Source organism: Pholcus phalangioides, unplaced genomic scaffold, assembly GCF_987345545.1.
Source record: "Pholcus phalangioides strain wild (caught in Gottingen) unplaced genomic scaffold, Ppha-v1.0 ptg000004l_1, whole genome shotgun sequence".
In the NCBI taxonomy this organism is placed as follows: domain Eukaryota; kingdom Metazoa; phylum Arthropoda; class Arachnida; order Araneae; family Pholcidae; genus Pholcus; species Pholcus phalangioides.
In genome coordinates, this window is record NW_028301597.1 from 10,967,378 (window position 1) to 10,993,863 (window position 26,486).

Genomic DNA, 26,486 nt, shown 5'->3' on the forward strand with positions numbered 1-26,486 from the left:
ACCGTGTTGTGTTTTGCATTAGGTGAGGATAGATATGGATAAAGGATTTCTTTGTATCTGTAGAAAATGTCCTTGAGCTTTTCATCAGTGGCTATGAGTGTAACGCTCATCTCTGGACTGTTGATAGTACAGCATTTGCTAGCTAATCTAGTTAAAGGGTCCCTGAGGCAAGAATTTTTCAAATCAATCAACAGTCCATAATGTTACAGAAAATCAGCACCTATGATAGGTTTGTCAACGTTAGCTATGATAAATGGCCACCGGAATTCACGGCGTAAATTGAGGCTGACTGAAATCATCTTGGTGCCAAATGTTTTGATGGGGGCTATTGCTAGCAGAATATAATATTAAGGACGATGGTGCAACAAATGACATACCCGACTTGTAGGACAAAACGCAAACATCACTACCACTGTCAATTACATAATGACGACGTGAAGTTGGATCATGAATGAATAGGCGGCTGGAGGTATTGAATTTGAAATCACACTCCGCCACATGTGATTTCTGGTTTAGTTTCCCTGACTGTTGTAGTTGCATGGTTGCTGGCATTTATAGGCTTTATCAGCAAAATTGAAATGGTACCAGCATATACCTTCTGGCAGTGCTCGCCTCGGACTCTGTGATCGCCGTTTGTTGTATGAATGTTCACGGCTATAGCTTCTTGGCCCTCTCTGTCTATCTCGTGAGAGACGTTTTACTTGCTCAGTTAGTGCTGCAATTTGAGTTTGCAAGTCTGTTAGTTCTGTGTTTTCAGTTGATTTACCTAAGCGACACTGTGTTTCGGCTACATAGTGTGGGTTTAGTTCCAAGATCTTGTCAGCCATTTGAGCTAACTTGTCAAGATTTCCATCGGAAATTGACAGAATTGCTTGGGTCTCTTTGGGTAACCTTTGTATCCACAATTTTTTTAGGAATTCTGCATCAACTTTGTCATTGGCCAATTGGCGCATTTTTCTCAACAAATGAGAGGGTTTGTCATCGCCTAGGACCGCATTTGATAGCAAATCTTTCACTCGTTTTTGTTCCGAGTCGGAAAATTCAGCCACGAGTTTCTCCTTGAGCGCAAGATATAAATTTTGAGCCGGGGGATTCCTCACAATGTCACTGACATACGACAATACTTCAAAGTTTAGGGCAGAAACTACAGCATAATACTTTGTCTGATCCCGGGTAATATTAGCGAGAGCGGATTGCGCTTCAATATTTTTGAACCATAAGTCAGCATCTTTGTCCCAAAATTGTGGTAGTTTAAGTGCTACCCTGTCTATCTCCGTGGGCCTGTCGGGGATATTGGTCATGTTGATGACAATGAAGAAATACAAAATCTAGAATGAAATTGAATCGCCTACGCAAGGGACATAACACAAAGAAAAAATGTTGTACACGCTGAACTTACTTAGTTATCTAGCGAAGTGGAGACAGGAAACCACTCGGCTTATCGTTCGCTGATGTTGGGCACCTGTAGAAAAAGAAGCACGATTTTGATGGCCATATTGTTATCCCTTGTTGTTTCCGCTGCTTGAAGGTTGCGCGATCTTTCCATGAAGTCACCACTAAAGAATACGTACGTCGAAGAATATCCTAAGCTTCCGTTTATTAACAGTATTCATCAACACCTAATCATAATACTATTATTATTCACAATTCTAGATTATTGTCGCATTATACATGAAGACTTAACAAATTTTAGATGGAGTTCCAATAGAGATGCTCATGTAGACTGTCCGCGTAACAATTTTCTTCTTCCGTCTGGTAGGCTCAATTGAAACTGATCTATGGTGTTTGGATAGTGGCTGTACGAGTCATGTGCAAGGATCAGAAGAAATTTAGGAATTTGAAAACTTTAACGATAAGCAGCGTGGAGTTGGTGGATAGTGGACATACTCAAGTCCTTGGAAAAGGCAAGGTGAATATCAAGACAAAAATCAACGGTCGAGATGGCGAGGCATATATGGAAAGCATGTTTTATGTTCTCGACCTGCGTACAAATTTGATGACTGTGGCAAAAGTTTGTGACAAGAACTTTATTGTGACTTTCAGCAAGGAGAAAGCCGTCTTATGGAATTGCTAAACTTGAATGCCAAAAACTTGTATCATCGCTGACAGAATCGGATACTTGTATTCCTTACAGAGTAGTGAAATAGCAACTACAACAAGAGAATCTTTCAACACGCAAAAAAAGAAAAAGTGGATCCCACGAGATGGCATGAAAGAAAAGGTCACCTAAATGTTCTTAATATCGAAAGGACAGTGAATCGACGGTCAGTCAGTGGTTTGGTCAACGGGAATTTTCTGCACGATTTTGTGTATGAAACCTGCATTGTGTGAAGGAAAGCTGAGCCGAGCATCGTTTCCGGTTCGTGCCGTGGGATGTTCAGACAAGCTTGGAATCGTTCACTCAAATATTTGTGGTCCTATGCAAACACAATCAAAAGGTAAAGCTTCTCATTTCATAACTTTCATTGACGATCATTCACGTTGGTGTGAAGTTGGATTTTTGAAACATAAAAGAAAGGTGCTTGTTGCTTTCAAATCGGTTGGGGCATTGATGGAAAAGAAAACTGGTGGTAAAATTAAGGTGCTGCAATCAGATAATGGTGGTGAATATTTAAGTGAAGAATTCACAGGGTTCGTACGGGTCAGGGAAAACCGGGAAAAGTCGGGGAAAATTTTTTTACTCAAAAAAGTCAGGGAAAACAGGGAAAATGACCCATTTTTGTTTTAAAACCTGGAAATTTCAGACAACAACCTGGAAAATCGTCACGATTGTCGTTTGATTGGAAAAAAAATGATAAAGAGGGAAAAAAATTCCGTCAGGATAAAAAAGGGAATTCCGATAACATCGTAAATATCGATAATCCGTAAAATATCGCAAAAACTATACAGTAGAGATACTGCCGAGGAGGAACGAGGATTTTGTAAGTCCGCTTGGAAAAGCATATTGCTACGACCTTATCGTAACTCTTTCCAGTGTTTCCAGAATCATAACTACGCATTGTAGAAAGCGTTGATTACAAAGCTGAGTTGCGATAATTTCGTAAGTTCAATTAGGAATGGCGGATGACGCACGTGTATATTTTGATTTCCACTTCGGTATTTTTATTTGAAAACAATTTTTTGTGTTGTAAGAAAACTTGTGTGTGGGTGGATTGTCAGTAGGCTGATGAGATCGAAGCAGTCAAAAATGACCCTTATAAATCATGGTGGCAGAACTTTGCGGCAAAACTCGTAACATGGGCAGGTAAGTTATCCAGAACCATGACAAGCATGTGAAATCAGAGGAGTTCAGTGAACAACCCCGGATTGATAAACTTCTCTAGCGCTTATATCGTCTGCATACATTGTATCGTACTTTGCAACTAAAAATTAAGTTGTCCACTAAAGCACTTGTCTCGTGTAAATGGGCCTTTACGCGAGTGCAAGCCAACTGTAAAGAATTTTGTTGCAGTGAAACCAACTACATCTTTGACTAATTATGTCACAAAGGAAACAACTGTAAAGGCTTAAATATTGTGGACACTGAAATTGCAGAAAAGGGAAAAATCTTTCATTTCTTAATTTTGTTCCATTTTTCTTCTCCATCAGGCGTATTTGAAAAAGCATAAATGCGTGTAAAAAAATCTACGATTATGATGTCATTATGATATTGTAATTAAAATTATTAATTTGATAATTAATATAAATAATTTTATAATTAATTTTTTGTAAATTTTTATTAATTTATATCAATTTTTTGATACAAAAAACCTGGAATTTTTTGAAAAATTGACTGGAAAACCTGGAAAAGTCAGGGAAATTTTTTTAGGAGAATGAGTATGAACCCTGATTCAATAACTATTTGAAAAGTGAAGGAATTACTAGGAAAGTGTTAAAAATACTCCTGCCCAAAATGGAGTTTCTTAAAGGGAAAACCATACGCTGTTAGACATGGCTCGATGTTCTTTGATTCAATCTAAGTTGCCTACTTCTTTTTGGGCTGAAGCCATATTAACAACAAATTATATCAGATGTCCTTCAAGTACTCTAGATTATAAGACGGCATTTGAAATTTGGAATGGCAGAATTCCTAATGTGAGCTATTTCAAAGTATTTGGTTACAAAGCATATGTTTGGAATAATAATAAAAACGGGTAAATTTGAAGCTCCTGCAAAACCAGGTGTATTTGTTGGATACTCTGAAGAATCAAAAGTTTTTCGTATTTGGTGAATTGATGAAAAACGAAATCTAGATGTGTCAAGTTTTTGGAGACTTATCGACATCGCTGGTGAGCGATTCGAGGACTTTGAACCCGAAAATCATTCAAAATCCGAAAATCCCCCGATGAGGGTGTGTGCGTGAAGAATCTGAAGATGCTAATGGAGATACTCTTAAAGAAAATATTTTTATGGAATGTCCTAAATATTTGAGTGATATATTATGTGATATTGTTTTTGCTGAAAAGGACCATGATTTAGTAGCAAAAGCTAAAAATATGTTGAACGAATTATCAAATGGTAACAAATTATGTAAATTGGTCGAAACATATGGTTTGAAACAGTCTGGGCGACGCTGGTTCTTGAAACTTGATCAAATTTTGAAATGCTTTGTTTTGATAATACCGTTACAGATCCTTGTGTATATTTTATGCCACGTAAAGGTAACTATTTTAACTTATGTGGATGATACTCTAGTATTTTCTCAAGATTGTGATACAATTTTTTAATGGAGTGAACATTTGAAAAGGGAATTATCTGTTAAATATACATGGGACTAGTCAAACATTGTCTTGGTGTGGAGTTCAACCAGAAAAATGAAAAAATTTCAATGAGCCAATCTGGTTATATTAGAGATCTTTTAGATCTTTTTAACATGGCTGATTGTAATCCCATTTCAACTCCAGTAGACATTAGCACAAAGCTGAAAAAGTCTGATGGTAATGAAGAAATTGATTTTCCTTACAGGGAACTAGTTGGGGCATTGATGTATTTAGCTGTTTGTACTAGACCAGATATTGCTCACATAGTCAGTAACCTAAGTCAATATTTAACATGTTTTGATAATTCTCACTGTATTGCTGCAAAATGTGTATTGAGATATTTGAAGAAAACAATTGACTTAATTTTTGAATGTCGCAATGGTTATTTATAGGATTATACAGATGCAGATTGGGGAAATGATAATAGTGATCATAAATCTTGGATATTGTTTTGTACTAAGTGGAAGTGTAATTTCATGGGAATTCCATAAGCAAACAGACTGTTGCTTTAAGTTCAACTGAAGCAGAGTACATCACACTCACAGAAGAAGTGAAGGAAGCCATTTACTTACAAAAAGGGATTTCAGAGTTAGGAATGCATGATATATGTGAAACTAAAATATTTGTTGATAATCGTAGTTCCACATAAAGTTAGCCGAAAACTTGGGTAACTAAACATCGATATCTGACATCATTTTGTTAGAGAGGCTTCAAATGAAAATACATCATCAGAATCGCTCACGACTAAAATGGGAGGTGATATTTCAACCAGGGTTCGGTTTTTGACATGACAAGTGTCAAAAACTGGTTTAAACTATCAAAAACTGGTTTAAACAGTCAAAAACTGTCGAAAACCTAAATGAATGCCTTCTAATATGCCTACTACACTATCTACCAATAAGTATTTGGACACCTATGCAAATGACGATATCTGCGGTCCTGAGATACATCACGCCATCCGCCGGTATATATAGTGTAGGAAACAACATCGGCATTAGTCGCATGCAAGATGCAGCGCAGTTCGGAGCTCTCTGATTTCGAGAAAGGTATAATTATCGGGTATCACAAAAATGACCGATCCTTAAGGGACATATCTAGCGAGCTGAAGTACCCAAAATCAACAGTGGCCTATGTGATTAAGAAGTGGAAGGTGAGCTGTGATTGTCTGAATTTGCCCTGAGTCGGCAGACCAACGAAACTGGGAGATAGAGACCGACGGGTGCTGTCCAGAGAAATTCAGAAGAGCCGTACCCAACCGATGGCCCTCATCCACGAGGAGTTTCAACAGGCATCCGGGAGTATTGTTTCAATGAATACCATCCGTAAGGAAGCACATCTGAATGGTTTTCATGGTCGTGCTGCTGCCCATAAGCCTTTGATCACAAAGTCCAACCGCGTTGCTCGGTTAATGTGGTGCAAAGCACATCGAAATTGGACCGTAGATCAGTGGAAACGGGTTCTTTGGAGCGACGAATCAAGGTTCACCCTCTACCGTTTGGATGGCAGGGTCTGGGTCTGGCGTCTGCCTGGAGAACGTCTCCTGCCAGAATGCATTGTGCCAACAGTCAAGTTCGGCCGAGGTGGAATTATGGTCTGGGGGTGTTTCTCCTGGTATGGACTGGGGCCCTTGGTCCCCATTCATGGTAAGCTCAACGCCGATGCCTACTGCACTATTTTGGATGACAATGTGCTTCCTACGTTGTGGCAGTTTTATGGGGTGGACCCCCTGTTACTTCCAGGACGACTGTCAAGTCTTGTATGGGCTTTTCGGATATTTTTTATAATTATTATTATTTTTCTGTTCATGTGAGTGGCAACAGTTAGTTTTGTCAAGCTGGCGAGTCCAGTCCAGTCTTGGAGTGTTCCTTTGAAAAGATGTAAATAAAAACACGTTAAGTTTTTTTGTCGCTCTTCAAATTAATAATTGAACCCGCGATGCTGGTAGCAGTTAATTTCCCCGGCCAGCACGTTTCGAACTGAACATTTTTTGGTACCCTCGGCGGGACTGTTTCGATTAATAGTGTAGTATTTCCCGTAATTTGTTTCTAGTGTGTTTCTCATCGCGAAATGGAAACTTTGAAGAAAACAAGAGCGGCACAACGAACTGCTTATACGAAATCATATAATAAGTTGGAAATGTTACTTTCTACCAGTGATGTGCAGTCAGTGGCGGTAGAGGCAGAACTGAACATTTTTATTTCTAAGGCAGAGCGGTTGGACGGCACGCACACGGCTATTTTAGCCCTTCTGGATGAAGCCGAATTTGAGGCCGAGTATGAGATCGTGGAGGATTTTCGTGATAGAGCTTTAAGAATTCGTTTAAGTGCTCAAAGAATCATCGATACACCTCATCACGGAAACAGCAGTGCTGACACCTCGGTAATTCGTGAAAATGTTACGGACCGAAAGTTTAGGTTACCGAAGCTAGAGTTGCGAAAATTTGATGGTGAGGTAAAAGAATGGTTGCCGTTCTGGAGCCAATTTGAAAAGATCCACGTGGACAAGGACATTGCTGAATCGGACAAGTTCCAGTACTTGTTGCAATCAACGGTGGAAGGATCTCGTGCGAGAGAGGTGGCGGAAAGTTTTCCACCCACCGGGGAAAATTATCAGAAGGCAGTGGACAGTTTGAAGTGTCGGTTTGGACGTGATGATTTATTGGTAGAGGTGTACGTCAGGGAACTTTTGAAGTTGGTTCTAAAGAATGCCACATCTCAAGGTTATTCAGACAGGTTATGTGTACTTTATGATAGCTTGGAGTCACAAATACGTGCCCTCGAGACTCTGGGAGTTACAACTGAGAAAAGTGCTGCGCTACTTTTTCCGCTAGTGGAATCCTGTCTTCCAGAGGAGCTACTCAGAGCTTGGCAGAGAAGTCCAAATGTTGAACATCGAAGTGATCCACAGATCCGACTGGAGAGCTTGCTCAAGTTTGTTAAATCTGAAGTTGAGTCTGAAGAACGGATCAATCTCGCAATGGCTGGATTTGGTTTGAGGGAAGTGTTGCCAAATAAAGGAGGATCTCATAGAGCAACTTGTGAGAAGGTGCCCACTGCCGCTAGTTTGCTTACTTCAAGTGTACGTGATGGAAAAGTTTGTGTTTTTTGCAATTGTAAGCATGAAAGTTCAAATTGTTTCAAGGCTCAAAAGATGATTTTTGCAGATAAACAAAAATTACTCAAAGATAAGGGACATTGTTTCAAGTGTTTGAAGGGGTCTCATCGAGCTGTCAGATGTAAACAATTTGTGAAATGTGCTATTTGTTCTAAGGGTCACCATGTTGTTATGTGTCCAGATTTAGCAAGTAACAAACCAGTTACAGGGACGTGTCAAGGTGAACGTGTCAAAGATGCTGTGAAGTTACATAAACAAGAGTCAATCAATTTGGCTAAGTTCTCCAAATCAAATCCGAAAGTACTGTTGCAAACGCTTAATTGTTATTTAGTCAAAGGGAAGCGTACTTTGAAGGTGAGAGTATTATTTGACACCGGCTCTCAAAAATCGTACATTAGAAAAGAGACAGCTTCTGTTTTAGGATATGTACCTTTGCGCCAACAAGTGCTTTCTCATTCTATTTTTGGTGGAAGAAAAATTGGTGAAGAAGTTCATAATGTATATAAGATAGAATTAGGAAGTTTGGATGGTAAATTCCTCTGCAACTTTGATGCTCTTGAACAAGACGAAATCTGTGACAACATCCCTTCAGCACAGAATGGACCTTGGATGGAGGAATTGAGATCTATGAAAATTTTTGTGGAAGATGCTGAAGATACAAAAGGTGTTGACGTGTTGATTGGAGCTGATGTGGCGGGAAGATTATTCACTGGAAAGAAAAGGGTTCTCAAATGTGGACTTGTTGCTATGGAGACCTGTCTTGGATGGACTTTGCTGGGAAAGACTAATATGTATTTGGAAGATGGAGATACAGTAGCAGCAACGACCATTGCAATGTTTGTAAAAGAATCCAAGATATCAGATCTTTTCGACCTTGATGTGCTTGGCATAACTGATCCCGCTGCCACAAAACTGAAGCAAGAGAAGGAGTTTCTGACCAAACAATTTTTTGAAGAGACTGTCCAGGTGAATACAGATGGCAGGTATGAAATTGCTCTACCTTGGCGTGAAGATCATTCACCCCTACCCTCTAATAAGGACTTGGCTGTAAAGAGGTTGGACACCATGACCAAGAGACTCCATACAGAAAATTTGTTCAACTCATATGGTGATGTCTTCAAGGAATGGGCATCCTTAGGTATCATCGAAGAAGTACCAGATGAAGCTGTAGAAAAAGAACATTATTTGCCTCATAGACCGGTTGTCAAGAAACAAGGAACCTTCAAGGTGCGTCCTGTGTTTGATGCTTCAGCTAGGAAGGTAGGATCGCCCTCTTTAAATCAGTGTTTGGAGCCTGGTCCCAACTTGTTGGAATTGATCCCTAACCTTCTTCTAAGATTCAGAGAATTCAAGTATGGGCTCACTGCAGATATTGAGAAGGCTTTTTTACAAATAAGTGTACGTCCAGGAGATCGCGATTATCTACGTTTCTTGTGGTGGAATGAGAAGGAAAACTTGATGATCCTGCGTCATTCTAGAGTTTTATTTGGCGTCAAAAGTAGTCCATTTCTCTTAGAAGCTGTTCTGGATCATCACTTGAAGAAATACTTAAATTATTCAAAATTCCAACACACTGCTGAGAAACTCCTCAAGAACTTCTATGTTGATAATCTTGTCATCAGTCTGGATAATGAATTTGAAATTCCATATTTCATTGAACAAGCTCGTTCAATCATGGCTGAAGGAAAGTTCAATTTGAGAGGATGGCAGTACACAGGAGATGACAACCCAGATAAATTCACAGCACTTCTAGGACTTGTGTGGGATCGTGAAAAAGATGTTCTTAAAATGAACTTGGATTGGTTGGAGACTTACGAATTTGATAAGATTTCCAAAAGGACAATTCTTTCTGTGACTCACAAAATTTTTGATCCTATCGGTTTCTTGTGTCCTGTTTTGCTGAAACCTAAGCTGTTGTTACAGAGAATGTGGAGGGATGGCTTGTCATGGGACAATGAGGTGAAAGATGATTTGAAAAAGGAGTTTATGGATTGGTATGTGGACCTTATTCTTTTGAGGGATGTGTCCATTGAGCGTCATTTTTTGCATGAATCAGAGAGTAAGAAAAGTGTTAGTGTTCACACCTTCTGCGATGCAAGTGGCTATGCATACGCCGCTGCAGTCTTCATTCGTGTTACGTGTTTGCAGGGCATCAAAGTCCATCTATTGGCAGCTAAATCTAGAGTTTCTCCTGTGAAGCCCGTCTCTATCCCTCGTTTAGAACTGTTGGCTGCCACGGTGGGAGCTCGCTTATGTAAATCTGTTTTAGAGGGGCTCCAGTGGAAGGATATTGAACAACATTTTTGGACTGATTCTACCACAGTATTGACCTGGATACAACAAAATGAACCGTGGAATGTTTTTGTACATAATCGAGTACAGGAGATAAGGAAGTTGACAGATCCAGACCTCTGGAGATATATTCCAGGGACTAGCAATCCTGCTGACCTACCATCAAGAGGCTGTTCAGCCAGACAATTGTTATCAAATAAATGGTGGAAGGGACCTACATGGCTTTCACAACCAGAAGCAGAGTGGCCTGCTACAGAACTTGTATTTGACAGAGATGCTATCTTAAGAGAAAAAAAGAAATCTACATCAAGTTCTGTAACTATTTGTTCATTGAGCCAGTCAACTACTGAAGGAGATGGAGATGCATCTCAATTCGACTACTATTTCTCAAGCTATGACAAGATGATTCGAATGATGGCCTGGATGTTGAGATTTATTTCTAACTGTCGTGTTTCTAAATCTTTGAAAGTGACTGGAGAATTATCGTATGAAGAAGTCAAAAGAGCAGAAATCAAGTTGCTGAAAGTTGTGCAAAACGAATACTTCTTGGATGAAAAGAACAAAAAGAAATTGAGTTCATTAATGCCATTCACAGATAATGATGGACTTTTGAGGTTGAAAACCAAGATAACTTACAGGAAAGATACGTTTGATTTTCGCAGTCCTATCGTTTTGCCTTCAGACCACAAGGTGGTAAAGCGACTAATAATGACAGAGCATAAGAAGAATTCGCATGCTGGGACTCAGATGCTGTTGAATATTCTAAGAGAACATTATTGGATTTTGAATGCAAGAAAAACTGTAAGATCTGTTTTGGCTAAGTGTGGTGTTTGCTTGAGGCATGCCAAACAGACACTGACTGCTCCAACATCTTCGCTGCCTGAAAACAGAATAAAAGACGCAAGTGTTTTTGAGATTGTTGGAATCGATACAGCTGGGCCCTTATACTTGAAGGGAAATATCAAGGCGTGGATATGCATATACACCTGTGCTGTATTTCGAGCTGTTCATTTTGAACTTTTATCATCTCTATCTACTGAGGCTTTCCTGCAAGGTTTTTGGAGATTTATTGCACGTAGAGGTAGGCCCTCTATTGTTTACTGTGATAATGGTACCAATTTTGTGGGTGCTTCCAATCAATTGAAACTGGTTGACTGGGATGAAATTGCCCGACATAGCACTACAAAGAGAATTCAGTGGTTCTTTAACCCACCTACTGCTGCCTGGTGGGGTGGTTTTTGGGAACGATTGATTGGTGTTACCAAACAGATTTTGAGAAAGGTTCTTGGTCGATCTCTTCTGTCATATGAAGAACTTTTGACTGTGTTGTGTGACACTGAGTCAATAGTGAATTCTAGACCACTTACCCATGTATCAACTGTGGATAGTAGCTTAATTCCGCTATCACCAAACAGTTTCTTGCAAGACATCTGTGAAACTGGAGTGCCTGATGTTGATCAAATTGATGAAAAAAGTCTTAATAAGAGAATGAAGTATCGACAGCAATTGGTAAATGACCTTCGGAAAAGATTTCGATCTGAATATTTGGAGCTTCTGATTCAGAGGGGTGAGTGTAAGAAATATGACAAGCAGATAAATGTTGGTGACATTGTGCTCATTGGAAATGATTCAACAAAATCTATCGAATGGCCATTGGGACTGGTAACAGAGATATTGCCTGGCAGAGACCAAGTGAAAAGATTGGTGCGGCTGAAAACATCTAAGGGTGAATGCCTGAGACCAGTTCAGAGACTTATCCTCCTAGAAGTCTCAGCGGATGATACTCAAAGGTCCAAGATGCAGGAGGTGAAGACTAGGTCTGGCAGGACAGTAAAAGCTCCTACAAGACTGAAACTTTGAAAATTGTCTCATTTTTTTTTTTATTTTGACTAATTGAAAATAATTTTTTTTGCCTTCGAGTTGAAGTCACAATTTTGCATATCATGTTTGTTCTTAGATTTTGATGAGGATTAAGTTGTTTTCCAACAACTTAAGGTGGGAGGATGTCAAGTCTTGTATGGGCTTTTCGGATATTTTTTATAATTATTATTATTTTTCTGTTCATGTGAGTGGCAACAGTTAGTTTTGTCAAGCTGGCGAGTCCAGTCCAGTCTTGGAGTGTTCCTTTGAAAAGATGTAAATAAAAACACGTTAAGTTTTTTTGTCGCTCTTCAAATTAATAATTGAACCCGCGATGCTGGTAGCAGTTAATTTCCCCGGCTAGCACGTTTCGAACTGAACAACGACAATGCCAGCTGTCATACTGCGAGGTTAACCAAGGCTTGGTATGGTGCCAATGGGGTTCATCGAATGGACTGGCCTGCCCAGAGCCCAGACCTGAACCCTATCGAGAACCTCTGGGACGAGTTGGATTGCCGAATTAAGGGGTGTCCTACCCGTCCAAAATCGGTGAAGGAACTGACATGTCTTCTCCAAGCCGAGTGGAAGAAAATACCACTAGCCGTCACACAAGGGCTTGTGGAAAGTATGCCCGGAGGGTTCACGCTGTAATTGCCTCTCGTGGAGGCTCTACCAACTATTGATTTTGAATAAAGTTAGTTTTTCTTTTCTATCGCAGGTGTCCAAATGGATGATGTATTGGTTGATAGTGTATATGCCTTTTGAACACAATAGGCATATAACATGAAAAACTTACTTTTTTGCATATTACAATGTTTTATTTTAAAACTAATTTATTACAATAATTAAAACAAAATGTTAATTAATAATTTGCAATTTTGAATCGTTCAACAAAAGAGTTTATAACATATAAAATATAATTTTATAGTTTATTTATCTAAGCTTATCTTAACTTGTGTTCGATTTGCTAAGCAGAATAGAGCTGTTTATTCAAAATATTGTTCCCGATAATTTTCCACAAGACTTCGAGGTTGCAAAACAAGAAGCGGTTCAATGGACAAACACAGATTTATTTACAAAACAGCAATTTACACGTATTTACAAGCTAATCAGAGAGCTAACAACTTCTCGCAAAGTTTAAACACAACTGACTTTTCATCCAGTTTCTCTCTTATTCGAGTCTCCTTGAGCCTGCCATCTTGTGAGCGCCAGACTATTTATAACCCCGGCAGAAACTTCGAGAAAAAGAATGTTCTACAAAATTCTATTTTACAGTTTCCTAGTCGGCGGCACCACCGTACGGAGGGGTTGAACCAATGTCTGGAGGGGCGGGACTTTCTAGAATGTTCCCACCAGCTTTCTGCCAATCTCAGTCATTTTTGCCAAACCGAAACTGGTATCAACCGATTTCGATATTTCTCAGAGCCATCGAACAAATTACGCCATCTATTGTCTACAGATCGTAACAATATGTATGACAGGGCATTAGGGTTAGGTTTTTGACTCCAGAAACTAACTTGGTATTAAAACTGTCTAAAACTTACTGTCAATGATGTTAAATAGTTTTTGTGTTAACCTGATAGATATGTTAAAAAACAAAACACTTTCATGTAGATTAAAGGGTTTTATATTCAGAATTATAATTACTGAGGAAAAATACCTATTTTGATATTTTAAACTTTCTGATCTGCGTGAAATTGTATTCCATATAAAAATTCTCACGCAGCCTGTGTTAATACACTAATTAAACTAATTTATTTTCCCCTAAAAATTTCTTAGATCAGTGTTTATAAATTCAGAGTTTTAAAGAGTATTTTCAACCAAAGCACAGCTGATGGGACTTGATACCCAAAGCATTTTTTTTTTTTTTGCATGTTTGAATACAGCTTCAATTGGAAAACCATTGCATTATAAATGCTAGTAAATATGCCATATCATAGTGCAAAAGTAAGAATAAACCAAGTTTGACTACGGATAAGTTACAGGAGTTTCTTAAGCACCATATACAAGTTAGCATTGTCAAATTAAATGGCATTTTAGTCCTACAATTTAGTATTTTGATCGCTAGGTATATATTTTGATCGCTAGATATATTTCAATGTTATGCACAATAAGAGTATCATTTTAAGTAAACTGAAGAGCCAAAAAAACTGGTGCAGGCATGTGTATGCAAATAAAGAGATATGGAACCAATCAGAGTATGGCGCTGCGGTCAGCAACGCCTATATAACACAACAAGTGTCTTGCATAGTTGTTAGATCGGTTACTGCTGCTACAATGGCAGGTTATCGAGATTTAAGTGAGTTTGAACGTGGTGTTATAGTCTGCGCACAAGAGATGGGACATAGCATATCTCTGAGGTAGCAATGAAATTTGAATTTTCACGTACGACCATTTCACGAGTGTACCGTGATATCGGGAATCCGGTAAAAAATTAAATCTACGACATCGCTGCGGCCGGAAAAAGATCATGCAAGAACGGGACCAACGATGACTGATGAGAATCATTAAACGTGACAGACGTTCAACCCTTCCTCAAATTGCTGCAGATTTCAATGCTGGGCCAAGTGTCAGCGTGCAAACCATTCAACGAAACATCATCGATATGGGCTTTTGGAGCCGAAGTCCTACTTGTGTACCCTTGATGACTGCACGACACAAAGCTTTACGCCTCGCCTGAGCCCGACAACACCGACATTGGACTGTTGAGGACTGGAAACACGTTGCCTGGTCTGACGAGTCTCGGTTCCAATTACTTCGAGCTAATGGACGTGTACGGGTATGGAGACAACCTCATGAATCCATGGACCCTACATGTCAACAGGGGACTGTGTTCAAGCTGGTAGAGGCTCTCTGACGGTATGGGGCGTATGCAGTTGGCGTGATATGGGACCCCTGATACATGTAGATACGACTCTGACAGGTATAAGCATCCTGTCTGATCACCTGTGCCCATTCATGCCCATTGTACATTCCGACGGACTTGGACAATTTCAGCAGGACAATGCGACACCCCACACGTCCAGAATTGCTACATAGTGGCTCCAGGAACACTCTTATGACTTCAGACACTTCCACTGGCCACCTAAATCCCCAGACATGAACATTATTGAACATATCCAGGATGCCTTGCAACGTGCTGTTCAGAAGAGATCTCCACCCCCTCTTACTCCTACGGATTTATGGACAACCCTGCAGGATTCATGGTGTCAATTACCTCCAGCACTACTTCAGACATTAGTCGAGTCCATGCCACGTCGTGTTGCAGCACTTCTGCGGGCTCGCTACACGATATTAGGTAGGTGACCAGTTTTTTTGGCTCTTCAGTGTATCTCTCAGTGATTATCTAGATAATTTAATAATAACAGAAATCAACATTACGTATATAATGTAATAAACTTTTTTAAACACTTATCTGTTCTAAAAATAGTACAGCAGATGGTTTATATCAAAGCAAACATATATAAGCAGTTGAAGAAATTTTGGAAGGTCAAGAATCATCTTGAATCAGGGAATGTCAAATCGTTCCATAGTTTTCCCTTCAGTGTTTTATGCTATGCTTTATTCAAATTGTATATTTTACAAGAAAAAACACATACATAATTTGTGTTAAATAATTCTGTATAGAGTAGAAAATTATTTTATACAATCATTAAATATTTATTCTTTGTATAACATAGTCACTTTAAACATTAAATGCAACTAATGTGTGTATTTCCTATGGGAATTTTTATATTGAAAAGCAATATTTGAGGTTTTTAACTGTGATTTAAACTGTCAAAAACTGCCAGGTGTCAAAAACCTGCCAACCCTGATTTTAACCAAAGGCCTCCCACAATGTAAGCATGTCAACTGTCTGAAATTGCTTGGTGTACGTAATGCTTCTGAATTATAATTTTTTGTAAGCAATTGAAATTTGCATTCAGGGGGAGTGTTTATGTTATGGAATGCAATTTCCGTATTGATCTCAACACCTTCATTCGGTAATGTGAACTAATCAGTTGCTATTTGGCCATCGTACTGTACACACGTTTGTATCTTTGTTATAATCCCACTTTATTTTATTATGTGTAGTAAATGTTTATATTATACATAATGTGTGTGTATGGATTCTTTCACCGACATTGAGAGGTTACCTGCACAATTTTTAGAATTGGGAACTGGAAGCCTTTCCCCCTTCCATGTATTTTTCTTTCCTATTTATTTTTCAAGCAATGCTAGAGAAAATTAATTCATTTTTCAATGAATATCTCCCATTGTAGCCTCGTAGGGTTGAAACTACTATATTTTTATTTTCAAGAGACTGAAAATTTACATCTTGGGGGGGGGGGGGGAGAGGGAAATCCGGCTTACAACAACATATACACCACGTGGGCGACATCACAACAACTTCGTTCGAACCACTCTCGAACACGACTGCCACGAGAGCGAATCTCGGGTGCGCCACCTATATTCGTGAATACGGTCTGCCTTGACCATCACAGACTCCCCCTCTGGTTTCATGAAACCAGGAAGAGTCTTCAAACATAAACAATACGGTGCATGTAAACAATCAAAAATATTTGACGAACACATTTCAATAATCAAGGGCAAAAAAAAAATAAAAATCACACATATTTTCAAAAATAATATATATATATAGTTCATTCTTCACGAGAACGATGACTTGTAAGTAGATCAATCTACGACTTTTTCGGAGGGCGGCCTCGTCGCCGCATAGGCATCACCGGTGTCTGGGCAATGTTGTTGCAGGGTCGAAGTGCTGATGTATGATACACTCCAAGCGGTATTTGAGGTTGAGACAGATTAGCCACTTCATATGTACATGGGGATCTCTGGGATAAGACGATGTAAGGTCCGTCTCTTCGAGGCATAAACTTCTTCGTCTTGCATTTTACAGCGCTGCTCAATAGGTGTTGGTTGACCGATGCTCGATTACCGGGATTGTAAACAGGTCATTTTCTTCTATTTTGATGCGCATATCCCTTTCTTTGGTGTTGTTTCTCACTGATTGAATCTTTCAGTTTGTCCATAATGAACGCAAAACTTTTGAGGTAAGGGGTGATCTCAGGTACAAAATGTTATCGTTAGCTAAGACCGCTCGTATATCGTGTCTAGCATCATCCATAGTTCGGAGTTCTCTTCCGAACTGCAAGAACGCAGCGAAACCACAGGCCACACGCCTGTGGTTTCACATGTTGCGGTATTCATAGCGAATCTTATCATTGATAGTTTTTCAGACCAGGAGGAATGATCATCTCTCACCAGTATGTCGAGACGAGGTTTTAGGTCTCTATTTTTCCTTTCAATTGGATTGGCTTGGGGATGATACACGGGAGTAAGTGCTTGGGCTATGTCCAAAATATAGCATAATCGCCGCATTACTGCACTGACAAATTGTGTGCCATTATCACTTATTATACGTCTCGGTAACCCATAGCGCAGAAAGACTTCTTCGAGCAACGTTGTAACGCATTGTCTCGCAGTAGCATGGGACAATGCAAACAGCTCCACCCACTTGGTTGCACAATCTTCCATGATAAGAATCCACCGTTTACCGTCCTTTGTTACAGGTAAAGGCCCAAAAAGATCAATAGCAATGGCCTCAAATCGTTCATCATATACAGGGGTTTGAAGTAACCCAGCTGGTTTTTGGTTATCAGCCTTGTAGCGATTGCATTCACTACAATTTTTGACATTGTCGGCAATGCGTTTTCTCATTCCAGTCCAATAATAACGTTTACTGATTCTGCGGTATGTTCCATCAGCACCATAATGAGCAGAGGTAGGTGCATCATGGTATTCTTTCAAAACGCGTTCACAACCTCATCTGGGCTGTCATTGCTATTGTCATTTTCAAACAGGATAACATCTTCAGTTCCGTCCATCGCATTGCTGATGCAACACTTGTTGAAGGATCAGCGGAAACAGAATTCCACGTCTCATGTACCCAGTGGCACAATGTCAGGTTTCTTCAAGGCATCACTGTTTGTAGTTTCTTGATCATCGGAACTCATCCATTCAATCCACAAATTCCTCAAATAGTCTTTGAGAGGCTTGTTGATGCTCACATCTAAAGGATGTGTAAACGACGTTAGCCCACCTGAAATCAAAGCCAATGATGTTTTCGATTTCTTTGCCTTAGCTTTGACATTATCGGTTCTGTGGGGTTTGAACATATCCCATACCAATAATGCGGGGGTCGATATTTTCTCATCAAAAACTGACCCGAGTATAAGCCGACCCCCCAACTTGAGGAACGAATTTTTCCACAAAAAAACTCGGCTTATACATGAGTATCTACGGTAGTTCTTTTCTGCAGCATTCAACAATCTACTTGCGCATTCGATAGGATATTCTTCCTGGGCTTCTCCTTGCAGTAATACAGCACCTAATGCATATGAGCTGGCATCTGTGCAGATAACGAATGGCTTAGTTTCATCAGCTTGCTTCAATACTGGAGAAGTCATCAGAGAGTTTTTGAGGGTCTCGAAGGATTGTTGTTCTTCAGGTGTCCATTTTTTCTTCTTTGTGAGATTACTCAAGGGTCTTGACATGTCTGCAAAATTTGGAATGAAACGGCGATACCAAGAACAAGACTGTAGAAACGACTGTACCTGTTTACCATTCTTTGGAGCTGATATGGCAAGAACAGCTGATATTTTGTCGTGATCAACCTCGATTCCTTTTGAAGTTATTCAGTGACCCAAATACTTTATTCTAGAACACACGAAATTGCGTTTGGCTCGATTAGCCGCGAGCTTAAAGGATTTAAGCCGCTCAAACACAGATTTCAAATCACTGAGATGATTATCGAATGTTGATGATAAAACAATGATATTGTCCAAATAAGCGAGGATGTTAACATCCTGCAGCCCTCGACGAAAATTATCAATGAGTCGTTGGAATGTCGCCGGGGCGTTTCGAAGTCCAAAAGGCATGCGTAAAAAACGGTACGTACCAAACGGGCATACGAATGCTGTTTTATCTCGATCCGGTGGGAACACACCAACCTGATGATATCCAGACTTCAAGTCCATGGAACTCATGAAAGATGTATGCTTAGCACTATGAAGTAGATCGTCCATTCTGCACAATGGGTATTTATCGGGGATAGTATTCGCGTTCAGCTTACGATAGTCAACATATAATCGGACACTTCCATTAGGTTTCGGGATTGTTCTGTTCGCGTCTGCGAAAGAATGGAATTCCCGGTTTAAACGAAAAAACAAACTTTATTTAATTCCGAATTGATCAGATGAAAAATTTAGCAGTCATGCTTCTCGAACAGCGGTAACAACAACACTTATTCGGACACACTTAGCGCCGAGGACCAAACATCCACATACGAAAATTAAAGAAAAAAATATATAAAAAATGTGAACACAACGCCATCTCGTGGCGTATTACCGAACTGTAAACAGCGATCAATACCACTGGGGCAGCAAATGGGGAATCACATTCTTCGATAATACCTTGATCGAGGAGTGCATCTAGTTCTTTCCGTAGCAACTCTTGCTTCGCTGGAGACATTCGGTATGGAGGGACAGCTGTTGGTGGGCTATTTCCAGTATTGATATGATGTTGAATGAATGGAGTAGGATCTCCCCCTGGTTTGAAGACATCCTGATGTTTGCTTAGAAGGGTGTTAAGTTGATGCTTTTGCTCGGGAGTCAAATCTCTTCCGTCGTCAGCACGCAGTCGGTATGAATGCATGAGGTCCACTGATTCTGATACTGCACAATCAGCCGCTGGAAGAGTTGGGAATGAGAATTGGTGATGGGGAGTGTCACTGAAAAACCAACATTTCCTCTTCAGATCCACAGCGATGCCCGCTACCATCAAGAAGTCCAATCCCAGCAACGATCGGTTACCCTTTGCTTCTGGTAGCACCACAAAGGTAGTATTGACAGTTCAATTTCCAACGCGTATAGGTACTTTGACTTCATAGACCTTGCTGATAGACCGGGTACCATCAGCCAGACATATGGTCGTGGTGGCACTGTTCATTGGTATATTTTTACTTAGGAAAAGCTTGTATAAGAGTTCTCCTGCAACCGAGTGTGTCGCACCTGTGTTGATACATATGAGACCACGATCTTGACATACTTGAATTTCCATCAGTGGTAGCGATACCTGAGCGTCTGTGGGTTGAGAGCTGTACAAAATAGCATTGTTTGGTGAGTTCACAGCTGTCGCAGGGAGAGCAATTTGGACATTTTGCTTTGATGAACCCTGGCATACGACATCCATAGCAAACGATAGACGATCGGTCATGTAAAGGTACGGATTTTTGGGGTTGCACAGTTTTACGAACTTGTTCGGGTTTATTCGAAAAATTGTTTCGGTTGAAAACACTTCTGATATTGTCATAGGCATCCAGTTTATCGGCAAGAACAGTGGGTGAGATTACTTCTGTCCACTCATCCATTAGATGCTTTTTGCATTCAGGAGGGACTTTCTTTTTCATCTGGTCGGTAATGATCAAGTCCTTTAACCCATGGAAAGTTGTGATGTTCGATTCAGTTAACCAGTTCTCGAAGAACGACCTGAGCTCGAAATAGTAATCACGCTAAGTACTGTCTTTCGATTTCTTGTGAGTAGCAAACAGTTGACAGAATTTTTTAGCAGATAATCGGAAACGTTTCAGGGGGACCCCTTTTACATGTTGATAATCAGATGCTTTATCTTCAGGTTCCTGTGCGATGAGCGATGTTGCACTACTCGGCAGGACTGTGATGAGGTGGGATACCCAAAATTCTTCAGGGACCTTCATCAATTTGAGTTGCCGTTCAGCGAGAGATAGAAACAAGGATATGTCATCCTTTTGAACATCGAAACTCGGGAGCAATTTATGAAATTCAAATATAAGTTCTGGTGACGTTGACACAGAGCTGGCACCGTTATAAGCGACTTCGGGTTCAAGTTTGAGTTTTTCAAGTTCGAATTGCATTTCCAACTTTCGGATTTCGATTTCCTTTTCCGCTTGAAGCGTGGCTTGTTCCCGTTCATCTTGGCGTTTAGAGTCAGAAATTCTCTCATAGATGACAGTTAGCAGGAATTCTTTCATAAAGTCCTCATCATAATCGTTGTGGTTGATTATTGCAAATTTTATCTGAATGACTCATGTCGGTTGACACTGCTACTCCCAATGCTTGAGCTAGAACGATGAGGTCTTGCTTCTTTCCATTTGCTAAATAGGAATCGTGTCACACTATATATAAACAAATGTTTCAATAACAATTAAAAAAAATCTACTTTTGAGATGTGCGGAACGACATAAAAAAAACGAACATTAAACATTTTCACACTCGACGAACACTTTCGTGAATTTTGTTTCAGGTTGAAAACAAACATCGGACGAACATTTTCACACTCGACGAACACTGCGAATTTCGAAACAGCCGATGCGATGAATTCTTTTCAGGTTGAAAACGAACATGGATGAACATTCGAAACAACTGATGCCATGAGTTCTTTTCAGGTTGAAAACAAACATTTGTGACGAAAGTTTCACTTACCAATTCGTAGGTACGTTCAGGCTGAATGCTGACGATTTCCCTCGAGTTGAAAAAAACCCGTCATATTTCATGTTGGACGCCAAATTGTAGCCTCGTAGGGTTGAAACTACTATATTTTTATTTTCAAGAGACTGAAAATTTACATCTGGGGGGAAAAAATCCGACTTACGACAACATATACACCGCGTGGGCGACATCACAACAACTTCGTTCGAACCACTCTCGAACACGACTGCCACGAGAGCGAATCTCGGGCGCGCCACCTATATTCGTGAATACGGTCGGCCTTGACCATCACACCATTGATTTTTTTGAAGTTTTTTTTAATTAATTGTAAACATTAATGTGCTGCAACAGTATTTTTCCAGAATTCTCAGAATTTTGAGAATGGGAAATAGTAAAAAATTTCATAGAATGAATGGGCGGGAATTGTCACCTGAAAATCCTAATGTGAACAATATTTTTACGCTTCATTTTCTGAAATTTCACATATTTCATGTGCTATCAATGATATTCCTATAACAATTCATTAAAAAAATTGTTTATATAACTTGAAAAATATTGAAGTAAAGCTCCATCACATTTCTACTGTTTTAATTTCAGAGTTCAAAAACTAAATTTGGATTTATTGAAATATCTGGACCTGGTGGAAGTTTTATTATTCTGGATTATGAGACTGACAACATTTCTACTACAAGGCATGATGTTAAAGTTGTACTAAAAAAATATAAGTGAGTTCACAAATCATATTTTTTCCCTTTTATCAAGAGTAGCAAAGGGGCACATCACAGATTTGTTTGTAATTTTTATAATTCACCCTTTGTAGGGATAATATGTATATTAATAGTTTTACTTGTTTAGAGTTGATATTTATACTTTTGTACCAGCTATAGCATAATGGAAGTTGCTTTCAGCATTGTTGGAGCCCCCCAAAGCAGATTATGCCAAAGTCTGTGACGTACATCGCAGAACAATCAGTGCTCTTGCAGAACAATGCAAACCATTCTGCTTTGGCGGTTGGAGCTACTTTTTTGATGCAAAGTCAGATATTTAAAATTGAATAAAAGGGAATAAGTACAAAAATCAAGTTTTGGAGAAATTAAAAAAAAAAACCTGTGTAAATACTACATTAACTTCTTAAACTTTACGCTTTCTTTTTCAAGGTCCTTTTTCTGCCTTTAAGAACTACTACTACTTAACCATACACAGGGGTGCGAAAGGTGTGATCGCACTGGGCCACAAAATTTCAGGGGCATCAATTTTTCCAAAAAAAAACCTTTTCCTTTCTTAGCAGATGTTGTGGAAATTTTTGATTGAAATTTAATTTTTTTTCCCATTAAACTATTATTGATTGTGAAAGAAGGTTTTCCAGTTTAAAGCTGTTGGCAAAGTGTGGTTATGCGTGAGTACAGATGGAAAGAATACGAAAATAATAATTGGCAAATTAACGGAGTTATTCAACGGAAGCATATTGATCTCCGCTGGAAATCATTAAAAATTAAAGTCCATATTACGTCTAACATATGAATACTAACAACTGATGAAACAACGTAAACATGACACTAAAACAAGAACAATACAGGATCCCAACAGTTCATATATATACACACTAGCTGATACCCGGTGACGTTGCCCGTCCTGTAAAAAATTTATACACATATAGCTTATTAATTATTTCTTAATCAAAAAAAATTCTGCATCAAGTAAGAAAAAATTACTTTAATTTTTAAATATTTTAATTAAAAACTTCAGGCAATCGCTTGTGGATACACAATATCTTTTGTTTTCCCATCTGGTGTGTAGATGTACAAATTTTTGGGATTACCAACACACTAACAGGCGACGAAAAGCTGTCCGTGAGTAGGTTGATACCTGCCACTGCTAACAACTGGCCTTGCGCTTTGTTGATTGTCATGGCAAAAGTTAAACAAATCGGGAACTGTAATCGCTTTAAAGTGAATGGCATTTCTTCAGTGATAATTGGGATAGGGGCCATTCAAGTATTACGTAAGCAGATTTTCAGCCATTTTTGATCTCCCCCCCCCCCCACACTTTCCAACAAAATTTCGTCAGCAGCTTAGAATATTTCATATCTTCAAAAAGGGGTAGTTGATGATGTATAAGCAACCTTCAAACCCCCCCCCCCCATCATCAAAAGCCAGCAAATCCAAACCCCCCCCCCCCCGATGCTGACGTAATACTTGAATGACCCCATACGTGGAATGAAGACTGTCTTTTCCTTTGGCACATCCAGTTGGAATCGGTGCTTCGATGATGTAATTGTGCAATTTCTTCAAGCAGAGTCTGCTGCCATTGCAGAGTATCAGTGTCTCCAACTTTGAGGGTCAAATTGTGTGGTGGCACACCCGGAATATCCAAAGAGTTCAGAAATTCTACAAAATACAGAACTGTCTGCTCTGTGTCTGTGACAGTGTCAACCGATTTGTAAGATGTGGAGTCTCCCGGAATAATTTTTAGGATTTTTTCATTGATCTTGTTCACACTGTCATTTTTCGATGCCAGAATCGCTCTCTCACAAAGCCACTCATGGTTTCGGTGATTTTGTTGAATGTTTGGGAAGACTTTGTCAGCAAGTTCTTGAACTGAGTTTCACAACTGGCAAAATTCATTTGTGAACCTAATGAGTCCAGTGCTTGGGTCTCTACGGGAATTCTTCCATTGCCAAGTTTGATCAACTGACGTGAAAATGATCGCAGTGCTGAGTCATTTTGCAGTTGAACTCGCATGTTAGTGGATAATGATAATTTTTTAACTTCGTGCCAGAGTGTTGATGATTTGAGGCAAGCATTGAGTTCATCAACTGGCATTAAACATTTTTATTCCTTATTTTGTCGTCGTAGTTGTTGTTTTCTGGTGTTAGCGACGCCATACGTCCAGCTTGTGCAGCAAATATTATTCAAACGCCTTTTAAGCATTTTTTAAATTAAAATTATACCTCTATGATGGGCGGTTGATGAGATAAAGGCTGCATTTGCACTTACAGGATACCCTGTATATAGGCTAGCAGAAATACCCGGCGCTCTTCCCGAGTTTTCTTCAATTACTGGGAGGATTGGAAAAGTTACAAACCGTTATAAAGGAATAAACTGTTATAATAACAGAATTAAAGGTGTGACAAACCATTCTGTAAAGGCATATATACACGTCTGAAACTCATTTATGGAAACCACGGTAACCAAAGTTAACTTTCCAAAAGTAATTGTTGAGGTCCCAAAACCATTGTTGCCCGACAGTTTTTCACCCATTTCGAGCATTTGCCCAGCTCTGACAAACTTTTAAAGTAGCCTACAGTTCAATCCCGGTCCTGTTTGGTATCTATGTAAAATCTGGCGACGATCGGCCTAAAACTGTAGATTTGTATAAAGAACAGACATACAGACAGACATACTTTCACATTTATACATAAGATTACAAACATGTGCGATCGCGTCATGATTTACATATTGGATCGTGATTGATCCGGTTACGGTTGAGCACATTTAATTTGCATGAAAGAAAACAAACCTAACAATCGGCCCCCCTCATGCATATTAATTAAAAAAAAAATACAATATATATACACATATATATAAACACAATTCCAATAACAATAAATTTTACAGATATAACAAAATGTATCAAATACAATTTATAACATTTACATTACACATACAAAAATATTTTTTCACAAAAATTATTTTTTGCTTCTCTAGTCATAGGCTTTGTAAATATGTCTGCCATATTTTTCTTACTGTTGATAAATTTAACATTAACCCTTCAACCATCGAAGACGCGTTGACGCGTCATAAAAATTCTTTCGAAAATGGGCGAGGATGCGTCAACGCATCCTGCTCAGACCAGTGCCTTCCCCTAGCTGCTTTGTCTGAGACCCATGGTGTTTGACGAGCACCTCTCTCGGCATTCAGTAATGCTGATCTCATTGTAGGAAGCTCTTCACTGGCATATAATACAGCAAGCAGACATGAATAAATGACACTTTGTTCTCTATTATGTATTATAGTTATCTTGAATAGTGAAATCTCTCTGTGGGTGTGTTATTTTGAAATTTGGTGGTATATTGTGTATGAGAACTCCCTTTCTCCATCAACTACCAACATCTCCTCGAACAAAAGTAACTCCACTCATATTTGTGAAAACAAACAATATATTTAATTACCAACTGAGAGTACAAGAAAACCACATTCTCTCTCTCTCGAGCACACACATAATATTTTTCAGAAAAACCCTCCGGCCTTCGTCACCAGAGATGCACCCCCCTACGTCTCTTCTTCTTTTTCTCTTCCTCCGGGCCCCCCAACAAGAATTCACTCCCCCGAAGTCTCTTTTTTCTCGATCAGTTCTTTCCTGTAAGACCCTGAGGCATGACACCTCCCCTCCAGTTTACAATTACTGGACAATTGTCCATAATTCGTAAACTCATTCACCAAAATAACCAAGGTTCATTCATTATGTTACTCTGAGCCATGATCGGAATTAAAAAAAAAAAAAAAATACACTATATGCAGATAATACATAATACGCAGATAACATATAAATACTTCAAATGCCAACATAAATACATGAAATGCCAACATAAATACATGAAATGCCAACATAAATACATGAAATGCCAACATAAATACATGAAATGCCAACATAAATACATGAAATGCAAATGACATAGAGAAATCCGTAAAATGCAAATGACACAGAAATACATAAAATGCAAATGACACAGAAATACATGAAATGCAAATAACACACAGCACAACGTACGTCTTTTTTTTTTTTTTCGTTGATATACAATTCACATTTTTTTTTTTTTCCAACATCCACATTCAATCACATATAAGGTGGATCATACTGGTAAATATAATTTGCTATGACATTTTTCCCCTTTTCGTGCAACATCATTAGTAGAGCCTGGATAGAGCATCCGCATCTGTATTTTGGCTTCCGG

General features: G+C 39.2%; 1 protein-coding gene across 1 annotated transcript in view; it reads left to right on the forward strand.

The window, feature by feature from the left end:
* The window catches only part of LOC149086531 (translational activator of cytochrome c oxidase 1), a 200,184-nt gene that overhangs the window by 106,273 nt on the left and 67,425 nt on the right, over positions 1–26,486 (forward strand). Inside the window, exon 4 of the mRNA XM_089255999.1 lies at positions 22,130–22,257. Within this exon, the coding sequence (XP_089112125.1) occupies positions 22,130–22,257 (128 nt within the window). The remainder of the gene's footprint in view (positions 1–22,129; positions 22,258–26,486) is intronic.